The sequence below is a fragment of the Microtus oregoni genome, unplaced genomic scaffold (genome assembly GCF_018167655.1).
Source record: "Microtus oregoni isolate MIOR12 unplaced genomic scaffold, Mior012 000007F_ref0000211, whole genome shotgun sequence".
Taxonomy (NCBI): domain Eukaryota; kingdom Metazoa; phylum Chordata; class Mammalia; order Rodentia; family Cricetidae; genus Microtus; species Microtus oregoni.
In genome coordinates, this window is record NW_024543066.1 from 39852869 (window position 1) to 39873747 (window position 20879).

The following is a 20879-nucleotide window of genomic DNA, read 5'->3' on the forward strand; positions in this document are numbered from 1 at the left end:
CAGTGCTTGTGGCAGTTGGTGGCCAACTTTCCAGAAATGTCTCTTTAAGATAAGTGCTTCGAGGCTGGCAGTGACTTGTGGGAAAGGAGAGGGGAAATCCTGGTTAGTTAGTGTCTCCCGGGCCAGCGGATGGGCATCGTCTGACACCAGTGACACCTGGAATGTGTTACCTTCCACTCGGGGCAGTGTGAGCCAGAAAAAGGCAGACAAACAACACAAAGGGTGAAGGATATGGAGACAAAGAAAATATAGGGAGCTGTCAGGAGGCAGCTGGTTCAGATGGCAGAGAAGGGTGAGGGTCATCAAAGATACACACACGGAAAGAGGGGGGCTGTGGTCTGACCCTCCCGAGTCCCTTGTAGCCAAGAGCAGGACAAAGAATGTCACTTTCCCAGGCTCCGAGGTCTTCGGGTTCATGAGGGGACAGAAAGGCAGAATTTGTCCTTTCTTTTTTCTGTTTAAAATTGTTTTTATATTTGTTTTATTTTTACGTGCCTAAGTATTTTTCCTTCATGCATATACACTTCACACGTGTACTGGAGCCTGCAGAGATCAGAAGAGAGCACGAGATGCCTGGAACCGTGGTTACAAATGGGTGTGAGCAATCATGTGGGTGCTGGGATCCAAACCCAGGTCCTTGGCAAGGGTAGCAAATGCTCCTAATCCCTGAGTCATCTCCAGACCCTTGAGTTTGACATTCCTAACCCAAGGCATTCCATCTGCCTGAGGGAAGCAAGAAGATATCATACTGATTGATACCTGGGCTGCTGGGTGAGTTGTCTTATTTGCCCCGGTTCCTGGAGCCTTCATGCCATCCTCAGATCTGTGGAGAAGGATTGGCTGAGAGGGAGTCATCTTATGTTCATCTAGGAAGCCGACAGGGCTGCAGCTCACTCAGAGCAGCTGTGGTGGTTTGTTCTTCCCAGAGCAATGTTCTTCCGATGGCTTTCTCGTGCCTCTTTCTCCTCATTCAAGTCTCTACTCCATGCATGAAGCTATAAAAGATATCTTTCCTAGCTGTTCATCATCATCTTCTTCTTCTTCTTCACCGTCACTATCATCTTGATCACCATCGCCATTGTTATCACTACATCATCATCATCATCCTATTACCTCTGCCTCCTTCTTCTACCTCACGCAGAGCAGTCTGATATTAAGATACAAACTGATCAGCTGAGGAGGGAAAGGAGGACAGGACTTTGCTTCTTTTTTTTTTTAATTTTATTGATTTTTACTGAGCTCTACATTTTTCTATGCTTCCTTCCCTGTCTCTCCCCTCCCCTTCAACCCTCTCCCATGGTCCCCATGCTCCCAATTTACTCAGGAGATCTTGCTGGGGCTTCTATCACAGTGCTGGGAAACAGGTATTCGGTGAATGGCAAAGCTGCAGGAGAATCAGTAAATCGAGGAACAGACACATATAACGCCTGCAAGGCTGGTGGTCAAAAGCCCTTGTTCTGAGTTGGGATTTCTAAGACATTTATGGTGCTGACAGATTACTATTAATAATTTTGGTTTTGAACTTGACTTAAAAAATAATTAAGGATATTGATTTATTACAAGTCTGTATTTAATAATAATATATTTTTATAGTGCTGTAGGGCTTTGTGAAATTATTGCTTTTTTTATCTTCTGTTAGAGTTGTAGCAGGGTGTGATTAAACATGAGAAAATGGACCGTGGAGTCAGCAAACTGTCCTTTTTAATCTTAGCTCAGATATGACGGCAGGATTTCAGCTCTCTGTGCCTCAGGTTTGGCAGTGAAGGTAAGCATGGCGCCGTCACAGCCCTTTACCCCACCAGACAAGGGCAAATGGCCACTGCTGTTGCTACTGTATTGTCTCCTCCTTCAGCTGGTATCTCTGAATGGCAGGAGGAAGCCCGTGTCCACTCTATTGAGGTAAAATTGGGTAGACAGGGAGTCGGAGAAATTAATAATGCTTGTTGCTCTGCAGGAGGACCTCAGTTCCATTCCCAGCACCCCCATTAGGCAGCTCATAACTGCCTGAAACTCCTGCCCTGCAGGATCTGACTCCCACTTCCGGTCTCCAAAGGCCCTGCATGTCCTTGGCATACTCAGGTTTAAGTAGATAGAAATAAGTCGTAAAAACACAAGAGGCTAAGCAAAGTTAGCAAGGAGGTGCCTGTTTGCCATCAGGAGCAACAGCGAATGACTGAACATAAAAAACAAAACAACCCAAAAGTGAGTCTGTGAAAGTAGTTCTCCAAGGGCCACTTTCCTTGTTTCATCCTTTGGTTTAGAGTGTCAGAGCTCCAGCCCCCGGCACATCAGATCCCCGTAAGAAGGTTTGAATATCCAGGCCTACCTCTCTATCTAAAGAACACAGTTTGCTTCACCTGGGAACATAACCCCCTAGATGTGAGTCGCTCTCAGTCAAGGTCAGGAGTAGGTGATAGAAAAGCCTGCAGCTTACCCAATTGCAGTGTCTGAGACTTCTTTAGGGAATTGACTTCTCAAAAATAAACATTTCCAGCTAGGCATAGTGGCACACACTGAAAATCCTAACACTTAGGAGGCGGGGGTAGAGGCAAAAGGAACATGAATTAGAGGCTAGCCTAAGCTACGCAGTAAACTCCAGGCCAGCCTGGGCTTACAGCAAGACCACTTGAAAAAGGGGGAGGAGGAGGTGGAACTGTAGATTCCTGGTCCTCATCAGCCTCAAGGGAAGGATGATGCAGAAGTCACCTAAGGGTAACTCTAAAGCTTTCTGGGCTTTGGAGAACATGGCAGGTGGACGGGAAAAGAGGACCGTAGCAGCTAGCACTAACAGCTGCGCGAATCCCAAAGGCTGACTCTCCCTAAGTCATGGATCCTTTACTCCGAGTTTTGTGCTTTCGGTTCAGTCTTGTGAAAATCTAAACAGAACTCCCTCAGCTTTAACCAGGAGCTGCTCTTCGTGGGTAGCTATTGCTTTGCGGGCCCACACTTGTTCTGTCATGGTGTCTGGAAGGGGCACAGGAAGGAGGACCCTCAGATAGGTATTGGGTTGGGATAGAGTCACACAAGCAACGAAGTCGACGATAGAGGATCGTTGTTGACCCCATCCATCCAGAGCAGCCGCCGTTTAGGAAATCCTGTTTGCATTCATGGGAGGACCCTGAGCTAGTGAATTTACCAGAGGGAATAAACATGGTCACATGACTTTTCAGGAAAAAGAATGTTCTGGAAGGCAGATGTAAATACTGTGCAGCTGCCATAGTGGAAATGTTCCTAGTGGGCAAGATGGTGTCCGGAGTTAGAGTCATACGAGTTAAGATTAGCTGCTCCTCCAGGAAGCTTATTTCATTACAGAACATTCGAGACTCAAAAAATAAACAAACAGCCGGGCGGTGGTGGCGCACGCCTTTAATCCCAGCACTCGGGAGGCAGAGGCAGGTGGATCTCTGTGAGTTCGAGGCCAGCCTGGTCTACAAGAGCTAGTGCCAGGACAGGCTCCAAAGCTACAGAGAAACCCTGTCTCGGAAAAACTAAAAAATAAATAAATAAATAAATAAAATAAACAAACAAACAAACAAAAAACCAGGAAACTTGAGACATATTACTATGTCATGATAAACAAGACTAGATAATATAAGATTTTACAAGTAACTTTTAAATTTTAGTTTTTAAAATTTTAGTTTAGATTTTGAGGCAAGGTCTCACAAATCCCAGATGAACCTCAAACTCGCTGTGTATTTGAAGGTGGTATTGAACTCATGATCCTCCTGCCTCCACTGCCCAGGCAGCAGGATGACAATCTCATGTTACCACAGCCAACTTAAACCCCTTCTGATTCTGCTTGTATAAGGAGGAAATACACCGTTAAATAAGTTCCTAAAACACCTGCAGCACAGTTCTTTAAAGGAATAGCGGCTTCATTGCAGCAGAGTGACGCCAAAAGGAAATAACTTCCAGCAAGGCTATATCCTAAGACCAATGGACGTTATTCCTCCAAAGAAACATCCATTCTAGCTTCCAGCAGCAGATATTTAACACTGGAGTTTTCTATTCTGAACTGTCTCAGTGTTTCCCAGCAATGGTCCTCGGGGTGGTTGAAATAAACATTCTGATTCACAGGAAAGCAATTGTCTTTACGAAGAAGACACAGACTTCTAACTTCATGTTAAAATACAGATCATGTTATCTGATTTCACTTACATTTTAAAGAAGGGTTTTAAAGTATTCATTCATTTCTTTACCTATTTAAAATATTCTCCATACCTCTGTGTGAAAAAAAATCTTATCTTTCAAACTTTTTCGTGAGATAATAACTGAGCCTATACCTTCAGACCCGGGTATGTATTCCAACAGACTATAGCAATATTTAGCCCAGTGGAGCGAAAATACGACTTGACGTAGGGGCCAGGTTTAGTAAGAAGTGATTGGGCACATGTTTGCCATATGGTGAGCTCCAGGACAGATGAGTGAGGTCCCCAGAAGGGAAGGGAAGGAATCAGTTTCTGTCCCAGAAGCTTACAATTGGTGGTCAGGATATGGTGTGGCATTGTAAACTGTAGAAGAACCATTGACAGGTTAGATAACATATCTATAGCCTGCTGGTGTGTGTGTGTGTGTGTGTTTGCGTGCGCACGCGCGCATGTGTGTGTGTGTGTGTGGAGTATATTTATTTGGAGAGCTGGCATTCAATCACCTGGAGACAATCTGAAAAAGCGACAAAGACCTGGGAATCTTTTGCATGTCACTTTTCAAGTCATCAAACCTTTGCTGACTGCCATTCAAGTTCAGGATCCTGGGGATGTGAAGCAACAATAAAGAACCTGCTGTGTGCCTGTGTACAAGCTAAGGCCAAAGAAACTTAACAGGGAGGGGTAATGCTAGAAGTTTTTCAAGCATGTGTGCATGCCTGTTCAGCTCCTAGAGTATGTGCAAACTAACTACACAATGTTATAAAGGCCGCAACTCATTCCTGCGGGTGGAGATCACAACTCTGACTCCCTGCACAGGTGTGTTGCACAGGTGTGAGAGTCTTCCTTCCAGGCTGCTACGACTAGTCTTGCCCCAGGCATATTTTGCTCTCTGTGCAGGGTCTTTGACCTTGGACATCAAGGTTGAGGGTAGTAGTTGGGAACGAGTAGTGTAGACAAAGTTTTCTTTTTCTCTCAAAGGATCCATTAGTAATTCCTATGAGCTGACGTGCCCAGTATCTACAAGAATGTGTCACTAGCTTTCCTTGCTGTGGTGTCCACCAGGCTCTCTCTCCTGCCTCCACAAATGCTCATAGTCTTCCTGAAACTTTCGTTTCAGTTGCAGTGAGTGGTCCCGTGGAGGAAGAATACACCGTGGAAGTTGAGATCAGTTTTGAAAACATCTCCTTCCTGGAATCTGTCAAAGCTCACTTGAACAGCCTCAGTTTTCCAATTCAAGGAAGTGGCACGGACCCAGCCACAGACATCATGAGCATAGCAATGACAACAGGTGAGCCAGACACACACTGCTTGAGAGCAGATGGCTGGGCATATTGTGAGAAAGGCAGACTGCTGTCCTCTAAATCAAGTTAAACATGGGAGCCAAGTGTAATGACTGTGTGACTTTATGACCCCCTACCTCTCAGAATGAACTTGCTAGCAGTAAATTTCCCAGCCAGTCATCACCTTATTTTAAATGATGACCAGAGATTTCCTTGGTGGTTGTGATAAAGTGGCCCCCAAGGTATAGACAGACCATTCCGGATAAATTACTGAATCCTTTCCCTCTGAACAATGTGTAGGTGTAGCAGGGAGGGTCTCAGCAGATTATAAGCAGTGACTTCTTTTCTTTGGGGTATTATAGGTCAGGAAATAGGAGCCAGGCACATACCTGAATCAGAAGCAAGACCTTAAGCAAAATTGTCCCAAGTCATGATTTGACTTTGTGTTTGATGACTCCCTACTGAAATGAAACTGTTCTTCATTTGTCTCAGGGGACCATCCCCAAAGAACTGGTGTCCCATAGATGAGGCTGCCATGTGTCTTATAATAGTTCTGTTCTTTGGAAAGCACCACTGTAACTCGGTAACCATTTAGTGACTTTTCTCTGAGTAGTGACCCATGGGCACCCATCTGCAGAGTGTCTCCCAAAGAATCTCTATGTTCCTACCTTAGACACTGATTTAAGTTTTCAGAGGTTTTTTCCTTCCTTTTTTAATGTCTCCAGTGAGATCAGAGTCCATTTGGGCTGTGCATTTATTTTCATTCCGCATTTGGTGTTTATTTCAGTGTAACAGATTGCTTTCAGCCTTATAGAACAACAGACACGCACTATCTTGAAGTTTCTGGGGGTCTGACATCTTGGAGCAGGAGTTGGGGTAGGTGGTTCTAGCTTAGGAACTCTGATTCTGAAGGCCCTACTGGGCTGGAAAATCCACTTTCTAGTTCACCAGGTGGTTTTTGGCCAACTATAGTTCCCAAGTAATTACTGTTTAGAGACCTTAATTCTTTACCACGTGGTCTCTTCCTGACAGGTCTTGGCACCATGCAGCCAACTTCTCCAGAGGAAAAGACAGAGAGGGAAGGAGAAGGAATGGGGAAAGAAAGAATATGCTAAATGACACTATCACTTTCACCATGTTTATAAGTGGGTGCCACAAAAGGCTGTGAATTCCTAGAGGCAGAGATGCTCAAAGGTCATCTTGGAAGCTGGCTGCTCCTTCCTCTGTACCAATGATTCTTAAACTTCCTAACACTGTGACCCTTTAATACAGTTCCTTATGTTGTAGTGACTCCCAACCATCAAATTGTTTTTGTTGCTACTTCATAACTGTAATTTTGCTACTGTTATGAATTGTAATTTTTTTAAAAAATATTGGAGCTAGAGGTTTGTCTAAGTGGTCATGACCCACAGGTTGAGAACCACTGTTCTACATCATGGAATCCACTCACCATAGACACCTAGTGGCCGTGTAATATAAAACATGTCTACCCAAAAATAAAGGATTTGCTAGTCTGAAGTCACTCAAGCGTCACCTTTCAGATGACCTCACCTAATGGTTTTGTGATGCATATGTGCCTACTTGAACCTCAGGAGATTCTATTGAACTCTCCAGAAGGTCAGTGTGGAATTGAGCTAAGATTTGCTGTAAGTATAGGCAGTTGCAATCTACAAATGTAAGGGCAGTGACCGTCTTGTCTCTCCTCTTTTGGTTGACGGCAGTATGCACACCTGCTGGAAACAACCTCTTATGCTCCTGCGAGAAAGGCTATGTGTGGCCCCGGGAAAGGTGTCTCCACAATCTAACTTGTCCAGAGCATGGCGGTGCCCTGTCAGGCCGCTCCTGCAGTTGTCTGAAAGGACTTCCTCCCCAGGGACCTTTCTGCCAGCTCTCTGATGGTATGCAATTGTTCTTTAAATATCTGTTAAATGGGTATTCAACTTTACCTCAAGCAAATGTCTCTTTGTATTGTTTGTATTCAAACACCAATGAGACAGTTACATTTTGCCCTGTGTTTTTCAGCGTATATTACCTTAAAAATCAAAGTCAGACTGAACATAGGATTTCAAGAAGACCTCAAGAATTCATCCTCTGCCCTCTATAGGTCCTACAAGACTGACCTGGAAAGAGCGGTAGGTTTGAGCTGCTGGAGTTGTTTACACAAGGAAGTGTTTACGTAGAACAAGATAAGTCCATTCCAGTGGACAGGGTGCTTACACACATGTAATCGAAGGTGTAAGTGAAATTATGCAAACCCACCTGAGAAGGAGAATTGAGAAGTACTCAAATTAAATAGCATTCAGAGGACAGGGCATCACCTTGGCCTATCAGTTGACCCTTCCCCCGAGTAAAAACAATTCAGATAAGATTTGGTGAAATCACTTCACCAAAATCAATTCTGAGGCTTGGGAGCCTGGTCCAGGAGAGGTAGGTAGGTAGCTCAGGTCTGCTCTTCAGGCATTCTAGAATTCTCCTGTCTCGTTTAGCTCAGAACACTGCCTAGTGGACGGCACTGCCCCCCAAGTGGGCAGGGATTTCCTACATAGATAAGGATCCTCCCTGGGCAGGGCAACTCAAGGCTTCAAGCCTGAAGTCCAACTTCCAGCTCAGAGAGTTTCCAACTTCTCTACCCCTGGAAGTCAGTAGGCATTCACTCTAGGAACATTTTATAGTAACTGAGCTAAAGACAGAAGTCTTTGCGAGTGGTAACTGTCTCCCAGCTGCAACTGTTCAATCTCTCTCTCTCCCCTCACAGCCCCTCTACCTTCTCTCCTGCATTTCCCTGAGCATCTTTTTGAGCACTTAATCTACTGTTTGCTTCTCTAATAGCTGATATAAATTATTAGAAATTACTTCAAGGCCTTGACAACGCCACCACTAACAAGATACATAAAATAAAGTCAGACCCGGGTTGATCATGAGTATGAGTAAGCCTTGGTATTGTTCACTAGTCTTTGATACATGACCTTTCTCTTGTTTTATTTTCTAGTTCCGAGAGGGTTACAAAACTTTACCAGGATTCAAATCGGTGACTGTGACACACTTCACGTAAGAATGATGTCATTTGTTCATTTTTCTATGAGGGCAGAAACCAATCCACCAGGGAAGAAAATCAAACATCCTCGGGCTATCATTGGGGGGTGCTCGGCAGGAGCAGCTTGATAGAGGTGAGAATAGGGAGGCGCATCCTTTAGGGTGGATCTCCTTCTCAGCAAGGAAGCACAAAGGTGTACTTATTTCATGCATGCAAGCGTTTCGCAGACAGAAATACATCCTTAGTTCTGAGAGTTGGAAATGTCAAAGTGGAATCATATCAGGTAGCAGTGTTAAAGACACTGCTAGAAGATTGTGCTAGGCAGGCAGGATTGCAGGGCTTTCTGGTGCTCCTGGAGCCTAGAAACCTGTGGGTTCAGCTCGCTGTTCCCATCTGGTCACTTTTCTCATTTGTATTCCTGGTAAGTCTTGCCTTGGGCTACCGATTAACATTTGAAGACAGGCTTATTCTAGTGATTCCTTGCAGATAATAGTACTATTGGCTTCTGCTCTTTTGCTTTTCCATGCAAAGAGCCACAAGGATCTAGACCCCTCCTAGCTCAGTTTCTGCTTCACTGAACTGAGTGGTCTCTGTGCAGCAAAGGCAGCGTGGTTGTGAACTTCGAGGCCCAGTTTAAATCGTCACCACTGCCCGGATCAATTCACAAAGCCAATGAGCATGTCACACAGAACCTCAATCAGACCTACAGAATGGACTACAGCTCCTTCCAAGGAACGCCGAGCAGTAAGTGGAATGTGCTTCATCCTCACACATGTTCATCTGGGGTAGGCATGGTGACGGTTGATTAGAGCCAGGGCAGAGGTTCTCGCATGGTGGCGTGTGCCGCCACACTCTTCACAACATCAAGGGATGTAATAGACTACTATATACAAAGAAGCAGGTAATGAAAGCTCGTACAACTGAACTTTCCTAGGCTGTCAAGAAAGATAAAATTATGAAAACTCCATGACAATAGATGAGTCTAGAAAATACGAAGCCAGGTGAACCTGACTCAGAAAAACAAGAACTGCATGTCATGTTTCCTCTTCTATGTAGATCCTAACTGTTACTGTGTGACAAGATAGCAAACAGGAGCTCCCAGGGTAGAAGTGGAGGGTCAGAGGGAGGTTCGGAAGAGGAGATGGAACAAAATAAATTATTGCTAAAATGTTATAACAGACCAGACATGGTGGTGCACACTTTTAATCCCAGCACTCAGGAGGCAGAGGCAGGGGAATCTCTGTGAGTTCAAGGCCAGCCTGGTCTACAGAGCAAGTGCCAAGACAGTCAGGGCTTCATAGAGAAACCCTGTCTTGAAACAGACAAAAAAAAAATGCTATAATGTAATAGACTACTATATACACTAAATAAATAAATAAATAAATAAATAAATAAGGGAGAGGACGAAGGCCCAGGAAATCATGGTAATATTTCTTATGACAGAGGCCTGGAGTACTGACTCACAAACAAAAGCCGGAGAGTCAAGGAGATGGGAACAGGGATTTATAATAGAAATTCTGTGAGTTTCCTATGTTCAGATAATCAAAAGATCCATAAATGCAAGGCTAATTAACCCCGCAGTGATGGGGGCCAAAGTCACAGCAGATGCTGACACTAAGTTGGGTCCATTGTTGATTTAGAGGGAGGGTCTCAGAGCTTGTTTGTACCACACTAGCCCTACAAAGACCCATCTGTATTTCACCAAAGTCTCAACCCCGGATGGTTCTGATGCAAGGGGAGGCTTCCAAACTGCTGTTTGAGATCATTTAAAACAGTGGTAGGAAATACATGACTTTAGGTACTCTCTTCCAAGGGATTCCAGACATGGGCTCTGTCTGGTGCCTCAGCAGGCAGTGGGACCATGGTTACTCAGGCAGTGGTAAGGGGAGCCTGTGGGCAGGATTGTGACCGGCAGACACTGAGAAGAACCCTCAAGAATCCTGGAGAGGGCTGGGCGATGGTGGCACACGCCTTTAATTCCAGCTCTCAGGAGGCAGAGGCAGGCAGATCTCTGTGAGTTCAAGACCAGCCTGGTCTACAGAGCTAGTTCCAGGACAGCTCCAAAGCCGCAGAGAAACCCTGTCTCGAAAAACCAAAAAAAAAAAAAAAAAAAAAAAAAGATTCCTGGAGAGGCATAGTCTGGAGAGCCGGCTCCACAGTTCACATTCACCGAAGGGGAACCCTCCCACTTTTCCTCTGAATTTCCAGATGAAACAAAGTTCACGGTTACACCGGAAGTCATCTTCGAGGGAGACAGCGTAGTTCTGGAGTGTGAAAGTGAAATCGTGTCCTCCAACTCGTCTTGGTATTACGGAGAGAAACGCTCCGAGATCCAGAGCGGCGGCAGATTCTCCATCCACACCTCGGTCCTCAACAATATGAGCTTGGTCTCCCGCCTCACCATTTATAATTTCACGAAGCGCGATGCCGGTGAGCTTCCAACCTGAGACTGGGGGGGGGGGGGGGGGGTACGGACTCAATGGTGTGCTCAGAGCGGCAGCCCACAACACAGGGAATGGGGCTGAGCTGTCCACAAGAAGCCTGATGACTCATGTTCCAAAATGGAAAAGTCGTCCCCTGGCATTCCTGTGTGTGTATTTGTGTGTATGCTAGTGTTGTGTGAGTGTTTGCATATCTGCCTGGATGCCCTGCCGGTCGGAGGTTGCAGTATACCTCGGGTGGTCTGGCAGCTCTTTTCAGGCTCGGCAACATGGATGACATGGGTAACTCCTTCCCCTGGCCCTGTTCTCGGTCTGACCTTATTTGGAGAGCGTCTCTAGGCCAGGATACCTGGCTATCTCTAGTATGACCCTGGACACAGTTCCCTGCAGAAGCTTTCCCTCCACTGCTTATATGGTAATTAGACACTGAGGCTTGCCATAGGGCCGTGCTCCACAGAGGATGACTAAAGGTTACTGGGAGCTTAATATAGGAGTGCGCCGTTAAATACAAACTCGGTGATTCTCCAGCTATCGATCTTAATCCTGCATATTCCCTGCACTCTGGAATAAAGTTGAGCAGATTCGCCGAAGCTGTCTCCTGGAGAGCTGTCTTCATCGTGCTCACAGGCTGTACAGAGTTCTCTGTCATTGCTTCTGCCCCTTGTCCCCATAGACTGGTGGCCAACAGGCCTTGAGGAAACAGGGACCCCCCACATATCCACAAGAGGTCAGACTTCAGAGTGTCTTTCTTCATTGCGCCCCACCTTGGTGTTGGAGACAGGGTCTCTCACTGAAGAGCACCCAACAGTCTGCTCAGCAGTGAGAGCTGGTGGCCCACCTGTCTCCGCCTTTAGAGTTACAGATGCACGCTACCGTTTCCATCTTTTTAGATGGGTTCCAGGGTCCGAACTCAGATCCTCATGCCTGCACAGCAGACCGCGAACCATCTTCCCAATGACCCAGGATACTGTTTTTAATGACATTGAAAAATCTACTGATATATTTTGAATTTTACTAGTGTATAGTATAGTCTTATGATGTTTTATTTTAATTAACCTATAAAATTTTAGTTTGCTGAGATAAAATTGGCATATTACATACCGCAGATATTTTAAGTATATAATTTACTAGGTTTGGACACATACACTTGAGAAGGCATCACCAAAATGAAGGTGGTGAATACATCTAGTCCCCCAAAATGTTCTTGTTCCCTAAAGTAATCCCTCCTTTTGGCCTTTCCTGCACCCACGTGCCTACTCCAAGCAAGCACAAAAACATAAATTTCAGAGATTAACAATGAGCCTGACACATTCTAGTATTTAATAACTCCAGTTAAAACCAGATGTCAGTGGGGCCAGTTCTGTTCTTCCGAACCAGTAGGGCCAATTGAACAATAAAGAGGTCTATACATGCATGAACTCTTGTCATATCTCTGCAGATTCTGCATTCTATCACAGGATTAAATAGCATGCATGCCAGAATTATCCATGGTCCTCCAATTCTCACAGACTTACCAACTTTGTTTCCCTGTGTCTTATATTCCCACACTTGTCCCTGAGAATGCCACGACGGAGACCTTTTTCTACTTTTTACCTTATGTCATTAGAAATGCCTGATTCGACAGTTTCTGAATATTCCTTCAGGGGTGTCCTTGAATCAAGCCTGAGATGCCAAGATATGTGAGGTGCTTGATTTTATTAAGAAAAATTCATAGGAGTGATAATAATTCATAATCTTGTGAATTCTTGACAGGTGAATATCGCTGCAAGCTGACATTGGATATTTTTGAATACGGGGATGCCAGAAGACTAGATGTCACTCCCATCCGGATTCTGGCCAAGGAGGAGAGGAAGGTGGTGTGCGACAGCAACCCCATCTCATTGAACTGCTGCTGCGAGAACATCGCAAACTGGAGCAAGATTGAGTGGAAGCAGGAAGGGAAAATAAAAATTCTAGGTAAGCATGGCGGATCAAGACCTTTGGCAAAGAGGGCTCTTTGCTTATCTCTCAGACAAAAACAAAAACAAAACAAAACAAAACAAGGAACCCGAGATATTCTGGACCATAAACAACAACAACAACAAAAACATTAACTAGGTTTTGATTCCAGCACCAGCCTAGACACTCTAAAACAAACCTCCAAAAACACTTGCATGCAAACATCAAGCTTGCCTCGTGGGCAAGATCCTAGCAGATAAAGACGTGAGAGGGAGTGACCCTAGTGACTTGGGTCTGTAGCACGGCTCATCTTCCCTTTCCTTTCTACCCTCAGCAGAAAGCTACAGCGGAGGAGGCCTGACTGGAGTTTCTCATCTTTGTCCCTGTGTGGACTCACTCCCTTACACACTTCCTTCAGCTTTTTCCATCTCTCTGATTCCAGCTTACATTTCTCTGCGGACTTATTTCTCTTTCACTTATTATGTGTCGGTTCTTACTCATTAATCTTTTTGCATGTGTATGCATGTCGTATGTGTCCAGGGATCTCCTGTCTCTCTGCATGCTGGGATTCTGCAGGTTGCAGTACTTATGTGGATATAGAGGATCTAACCAGTCCTCAAGCATATATGAAAGTGTTTTACCCACTGGTCCATCTTCCCAACTCTGCTTTTGTTTTGCACTGAGATCTAACCTGAAGTTCCTCACCCTCCAGTTCATGCTAGATAGTAAAGAAAACCAGCAATGGTGTCTAAAGACATGCATCCGTCAGCAAGAGCATTTGTTGTTCTTGCAGAGGACCAGGGTTTGGTTTCCAGCACCCACACTGCAACCATCTGCAACCCCAGTTCTTAGGGTTCTAATAACTGACCTCCTTGGGCACCATGTACACATGTGGTGCACAGATACACATGCAGGCAAAACACTCAGACACATAACATAAAATAAATTCTTAAATAATTAAACTCGAAATAGTGACTTTTTATAACAGTTTTGTACAAACGTTAGCCCCTTAAAAATGATTGCTAGTGATTGCATCTAAACTTGATCACAAGTTTGAAGCTAGTAGTTTTACCTCCAATGAGGAAATAAGGAAATTAGGATCCAGATTAAATTGCTTTTCCCAAGGTTATCACAATATGAAGAGAAAAGAGCTAGGACTCTCCACTGATCTCAGTTCACGAGACCAGCACTTTCTCCATCTGGTGAGCCGGCTTTGGACCTAGTTGCCGGCAGGTTAGATACAAAAACACCATTTGCTATTTAGAGGCCATATGAGAAAACAGTCATCTCTTCTTTTAAGAAACAATAATATTATGTATGAACATTTAAAGAAAAAAAAATCTTTTTTTTTTTTTTGATTTTCAAGACAGGGTTTCTTTGTAGCTTTTGGTTCCTGTCCTAGAAATAGCTCTTGTAGACCAGGCTGGCCTCAAGCTCACAGAGATCCGCCTGCCTCTGCCTCCCGAGTGCTGGGATTAAAGGCGTGCGCCACCACCACCCGGCTGAAAAAAAATCTTTGAACTAAAATGGAGCTCTACACACTTTGAGAGTGTGCTACATGTTTATGTTACAAAGTCTTTGCCCTTAAGACTAAGCAGTGTTTTTATTACTAGTTTACTCTGAACACGTCAGACTCCACCCACACTTTCCTGAGAACCTCTAGACTGTAAAGTACATTTCACCTACACATCTGATTAGTCCGGCAAAGACTAAGAAAGACATCTGGTAAACCTGAAAACTTGGCATGGGACATTTAGTCATTTCCCTGGTTTATAAGGAAAAGGTGGCACAGGCATCCTGAAGGCGCTGCCAGATGGAGGAGAGGCCTTGCACAATTCCCATGGCTCTGGTGGAGGAGCTTTCAACCCAGAAGGTGACAAGACCTCACCCTCTGGCAGAGGAACCAGGAAGTCTGCAGTGGGATGCTCAGGGACCTCTCTCTCTGGTGACCCCTTTGTAGACTTCCCTAAGTCCAGCAAGGTTGACCAGCCTGCAGAACAATGGATTTCCTGCATAGCTTGTTATCCTCCCACCCTGACCCCAGCCCTGGCCCCCAAAGCAGCTTGATGGAGTGCTAAGTTCTACAGTGAGGATTGCTGGTTTATGTACCCACAGCACACTGACAGCCTCATGTCACACCACAGCCCTGATTGCTAGTAAAGTCCCACTTGGCTTTTAAAGCTTAGAATAACATCCTCTCCTCTGATAGCCTTCGTAGACACCCATGTGAAATGACCTCCCTCCCCACTTTCAACCTGCCTGCTGTACTGAATTTTCTTTTGTGGTACCTGTCCTTGGCACATCCCTATTGTTCTGTCTATTTCTATATTCATCTCACTCGGCATGGTCCGTTCGTTACCTTGCCCGTTAGGTGAGAAGGCTGGACTTTTAAGGATGAGTTACATTCAGCAGGAAGAGGAAGGGGAAGTGTGACTGTAAACACTGGCATCCAGGTCTGAGGCTGAAGGGTGTGTTGGAAGCCAGGGTGTGGTTTGGTTTTGAGAGGATGAAGAGGCAGGTGCCAAGGAGAAGGGCAGATTAGGGCATGTGTGTGATAAATGTTGCTACCATCTAGAAGTCTGAATCAGGTTTGTCTCATCTGCCAATTAAAGAATTTAAAGGCGCAAAGAAGTATCAAGGGCAAAGGCCAGCAATGGGAGAAATCTCCATATGACAGAAGAGCAGCTGAAGAAGGCTTTCATGAGGGGAGAAGAAACACACTCAATAAGGCCCATCTAGAGAAAGCAAGACAAAGACCTTCTGCAAAGCAAAGGAGGGTTTCGGGAGACTAAAACCAGGTTTCTCCTCACTGAGGTTTTAAGGGTCTTTGAGGGGGTTTTTCTTCTTCAGTTTAGGGCTTGTCATTTGCAGTGAAGACAGGTCATCAGGTAGACTCACAAGCGTGGAGATATATTTGTGCCATAATCCAGCCCTGGACTTGTTGAGCTGGTCTGTTGGTTGAGGTGGAGAAACTAGTGGGAGGAAAAAACCCACTAGGTCTTTGTTTTGAGATGCCAGGCTTTTGTCTCAGGGACGAAGGGCAAGGAAGTTTGCCATCTCTATTGTCTGTTTGTCCTCTTCCTATCTGTCTGCCTACTAGGGATCTTTCTAACTCCTAGTCCACAGGGCCACACACTGTGAGAAGAACGTCTGACTTTACTGTACACACAAGTACGTTAGACGATCAGGGCTTTAGAAAACTAAGCATTCCTGGGCGTCCTGGTGTCTCTGTGTACTTAATGCTCAGGAGGCTGAGGCAGGAGAATCACAAGTCAAAGGCCAGCCTGAGCTACACAGCAAATTCAAAGCGAGCTTGACTTATATAGTGAGCCCTTGTCTTACAACCCCAAACAAGTCAACTACAAAAAGAAAATGAAACTTACAGGAGGCATAATGAGTAAGTTGAAGGCGGAATTAACTGAGAATTGAGACCCAGATGTAATCAGTTGCAAAGTTCAGAAAACAAACAGCGGGGCCTGGGAGAGTGACCTTGCTTTGATGGAGGCAGCCTTGTTTCAGGAGCTTAAGCTCAAGACCATTTTTTTTTTTAAACAAGTGTGTAGAAGTACAATGTGAGGAAGTGCAGGTAATTAAAGTGGCCTTTAAGATTTTTAATTTGTGTTTCTGCCAATATCAGTAAGAGGAAGCACTGGATGTGTGAGTTTTGTCTGGGGAAAAATAAATAAATTGCATGTGTTGAGTTTGAGGGTAACAGAGATGTCAAATCAACACTTGGGAATTTGCCTCAGAAGTTTCCAAGCAGGACATTCTTCTTAGAGTCGTGTGGGAAGTCATCCAATCTCAATTTATGACAGGAGCCAAAGTTGTGAGGTTGCTGAAAGAATGAAGAGAAAATGAGCAAGAGCGGGGTGGGGTGGAGGGAGTTGGGTTAAGGACAAAGCAGGGAGCATCCTATGCATTTAAGAAGGATGCTCGGATAGGGCCTTAGAAATGAGATCCAGGAGGATGAGTAAAAAAAAGATAAAGGACAGACCCGCAGGCTCAAGCAGCCACAGCAGGTGGCTGGCAGTGGGGAGGGCATAGTGCAGATTGTATGGAGAAAAGCCCAGGATGGAGGAAAAAGGACGTTCTTGTTGGTCTTCAGGAAATACTTCTGCTAAAGCAGAGGGTGACAAACGTCAGTTTCAAGATGTAAAGTGGGAGTGGGAAGCCAGAGATAACACATGCAAAAACATCATGAAAAGTAGAGATGTTGTGGGAAGAGGGCCTTTCACATGGGCAGACTTGGCCAATGATTTGACTCTTGTCTGAGGGCAATGATTTAAATTTCTACAGTCAATCAACCGTGTAGAACCCTAATACAGATGTGGCTTTCTTCTGAGAACTCAGCTCAAGAAAGGATGGGCAGAGAGAGGACGTCTTTAGAGAATTAGAAGTGATTTTGTCAACATGAAAGAGAGAGGGAATGGGCGGAGTTACTCCAACAGACCCTCGGGTAGGAAGATGGTTGTAGGAGCCGCTTTTCTGCCTCCCTGCTAGAATAACCGGAGAAGAAACCAAGATGTAGAAGCCACGGCTTATTTCCAGCTTACAGTTCCAGGGCAGACACGGTCCACCAGGATAGGGAAGGCCTGGAGGCCAGGTGTGCTCATGTTTCATCCACACACAGCAAGAACGGGAAGTGTGGCCAGGCTGTGAAAGCTTAGAGCCAGCCCACAGTAATGTACTTCCTTCAGCAAGTTCCCACATCCTAAAGGTTCTACAATCTTCCCAGAGAGCAGTGCTAACTGGGGACCCAATCTTCAAACATATGGTCCTATGGGGGACATTTGTCATTCAAACCCCAACACTGGTCATACATCAATCAAAATAATAAAGGCATCTGTCTAGGGTGACTGCTGGCATAATGAAACTCCATGACCAAAGCACTTGGAGGAGGAAAGGGGTTATTATGCCCACAGTTCCATATAACAGTTCACCATCAAAAGTAGTGAGGGTAGGAACTCAAGCAGGACTGGAACCTGGAGACCGGAGCTGATGCAGAAATTGTGGAGGGGTGCTGCTTAATGGGGTGTTCCTCATGGCTTTCTCGGCCTGCTTTCATGTAGATAGAACCCAGGACCACCAGCCTGGGGATGGCACCACCCACAAGGGGCTGGCCCTCCCACATGGATCACTAATTAAGAAAATGCCTTACACCAGATCTTATGAAGGCATTTTTCTCAGCTGGGGCTCCCTCCTCTCTGACGACCCTCGCTTGTGTCCGGTTGACATAAAACTAGCCAGCACAGCACAGCTGACCTGCTACAGCTGAAAGCCTGGATTTATTTGGACACTAACCCATCAACTTACTCTGTGTCTCTCACTTTGGGAGGGTGTAAATGTTTAGGGAATGTCTGGGGTCTACAGTAGCAGATGAAGTGGGCAGGTTGGAAATGGAGACCAGAGTGGGAAAAGTCATACACAGGGTTGTTCTAGAAGCCCCGGGAAGATGATTTGGAGGGTGGGCTGTTTCTGGGAATGGAAATGATGATTTTAGAAATATAAAGCTGCTAGCAACTGAAAAAGTATGAAACGGAAGTTTCCACTAAAAAGCTTGCTACTAATTCAGAGTCAGACAACCGTGACGTCAACAGATCTGTTTGTGTCATTTCAGGGATCCCAGAAACAGATCTAGACTCAAGCTGCAGCACTTACACCCTCAAGGCAGATGGAACCCAGTGTCCTAGTGGGTCTTCTGGAACAACAGTTACCTATACGTGTGAGTTCGTCAGTCCCTACGGAGCCAGAGGCAGTAAGAACATAGCTGTGACGTTCGTCTCTGTAGGTAAGAACTCTTGCCGTAGACGGTTCAGACAGATGTAGGGTACCCTTGCCAATCAACTGGGATCACCAGTGGGCTAAATAAAGCTGGGCCTTCCCTGGGAGTGGGATGGTGGTTGGATGCCCCTCTATGCCATTTCAAGTCAGATGGAATCCATTTTAAGTTGGGAAGGGTCAAGTGGGAAAGAGCGGTGAGAAACTAATCCCCTAGTTTTGATAAAGAAAGCAGATGGGCTGGGGGAACAGTGTCCCGACCAGCTCAGTAAATTCATGTGACAGCTAACCCCCTTTCCTTCCCAATTCAGTTCCCCTCCTTAAGTTCCGACATCCTCACTCGCTTCCCTGCTGTTTCTCAATTCCTCTTCCAGTCTGCCTGTCCTAGAAACAGCACTGCAGAGTTAGGACAATCTGAGCATTTGGCATTGTCCTATGGTGCCTCCTGATATCCACACATAGGAATCAGAGAGACAACAGGAAGTGTTGGCAGGCTGTAAAACCTGTGCGCTCACCCACAGTGACGTACTTCCTTTGGCAAGTTCCACGTCTTAAAGGTTTTGTAACCTTCCCAAACAATATCACCAACTGGGAACTAAGTGTCCAAAGACACGAGCCTAGGGGAGACATTTCTCATCCAAACCATAGTGCTGGTAATACGCCAATCAAAATAATAAAGACGTCATTAATCAGCTAGCATTATAGAATCACCAACGCTGTAAAACTTTCCTTCCACCAAGCCTATGAAAAGGAACCATTTGCAGCCTTTATGAGAAGTGTCATGACAACAATAACTATTTGTCTCCTGTGAGTGTTCTGCTATTCGAACTTAGTGTTTATACAACAGCACAGGCTCGTGTGGGCCCCTTCTACAGCACAGCTCTCTGAGTTAGAACAAGAGTGTATAGGCATGGCAGTTTTCACCACAGAGCACTGTCAATTTCCCAGAGTCCTCAAGGAGTCCCTCTAGGGCAGGCGCCTGGTTCCTCTCCTGCCGGCACACGAGACTTAGCTTTTATCTGGAACCCTGGGGGCATATTGTAGAGGCACTGTTAATCCTTGCTGAAAACCCCTGGTCTGGTCATCTGACCTCTTCTGAGGACAAGAGAACCAGAGAACCAGATTTCTGGGTCCATGAGGCTTTGCTTTCTGCTCAGACATGGCTAAGCCCTCAGAGAGCCATTTCCAGATCCCTCCAGTAAGAGAGGGCAGAGTGAGGGACACACTATTGTGTGTCCTCAGCCTGAGAACTATGACTAAGACATTATGGAAAGCACTGGCTTCTTTGGATCATTGTTAAGAATAAGATTCATATTGCTTGGAGAGGCAGGCCTGTGGTGGTTGACTCAAGGAATGAGCAATTCGCCTCCATGGATGGCCAAAGCAAGTGCCATTTTGAGATGTCAATCATTGGAATGACATGCTCCCAGAGAAAAGGAAAAATAAATAGAACAATAGAAAAATAAACTGTGGGATTTTCATATCAGCATCTAGATCCACAATGGTCTCAACATTGCCAACAAACAATGTCTTAGGAATCTGTGAGAGAATGCCAAAAATAGCAGTAAACATGACATCAGCATGTATATAACTTCGGTTATAATATTGTATATAGTTAAAACCAAATAGCTATAAACAATCCCAGTCTGCCTAAGATAGTCTAAGTATAATTATTTGGATAGTGAACTTTATGATCTGTCTAGGGAAAAACTAAATCAAGGATTCATTCTTTTGTTTATGAAGCACTAACTATATACTAGACCATCAGTAAATGCTAAGGACACACCAACAGGGGCTAAAGGCTGTCTTTTTACTGGAGACAGATACATCGTCACAGTGGTGTGATGTTGGTGGTACAGTGGTAAGCACAGCTCTCTTCCAAGACGTGACGCAGTGTTGTGGGGGAACGTGTCTAAAGAGTTGATGTGCGTTGTGAGAACTCAGTCCTCTATCTTTTCCTTGAGGGGTCGCAGAGGAGGTGGGAGGGGAGCCTGGGTGAAGCCAACATCCCTAAGTTTGCAACCTTTTACCCTGCTAATCATCAGGAGATAATTCCAGCTACAAAGGGGAAGTGCCCGAGGTCCTAAGGCATGTGATGGAAGTGAGTACAGTTCAGAGCACCACCGCCAACAGCCTAGAAACAAGTAAAGCCCAGGAACAGCAAGGTACCAATCCCGCGTTGGCACGAGTAGCGTCAGGACGGTCCGTGTTGCTGTCTCTGTCTTAAATTTTCACTCCTGTGTTGATGTCATCCGAAAAA

General features: G+C 45.3%; 1 protein-coding gene across 3 annotated transcripts in view; it reads left to right on the forward strand.

The window, feature by feature from the left end:
* Adgrf5 (adhesion G protein-coupled receptor F5) overlaps positions 1 to 20879 on the forward strand; it is a 94768-nt gene that overhangs the window by 54887 nt on the left and 19002 nt on the right. For 2 of the 3 annotated variants that reach the window (XM_041655812.1, XM_041655811.1), the window contains exons 4-12: positions 5266 to 5436; positions 7150 to 7326; positions 7451 to 7560; positions 8418 to 8476; positions 9061 to 9206; positions 10671 to 10892; positions 12656 to 12859; positions 18459 to 18629; positions 20665 to 20784. In XM_041655812.1, coding sequence (XP_041511746.1) covers positions 5266 to 5436; positions 7150 to 7326; positions 7451 to 7560; positions 8418 to 8476; positions 9061 to 9206; positions 10671 to 10892; positions 12656 to 12859; positions 18459 to 18629; positions 20665 to 20784 — 1380 coding nt within the window. The remainder of the gene's footprint in view (positions 1 to 5265; positions 5437 to 7149; positions 7327 to 7450; positions 7561 to 8417; positions 8477 to 9060; positions 9207 to 10670; positions 10893 to 12655; positions 12860 to 18458; positions 18630 to 20664; positions 20785 to 20879) is intronic. The other variant, XM_041655813.1, reaches the window with a different exon arrangement.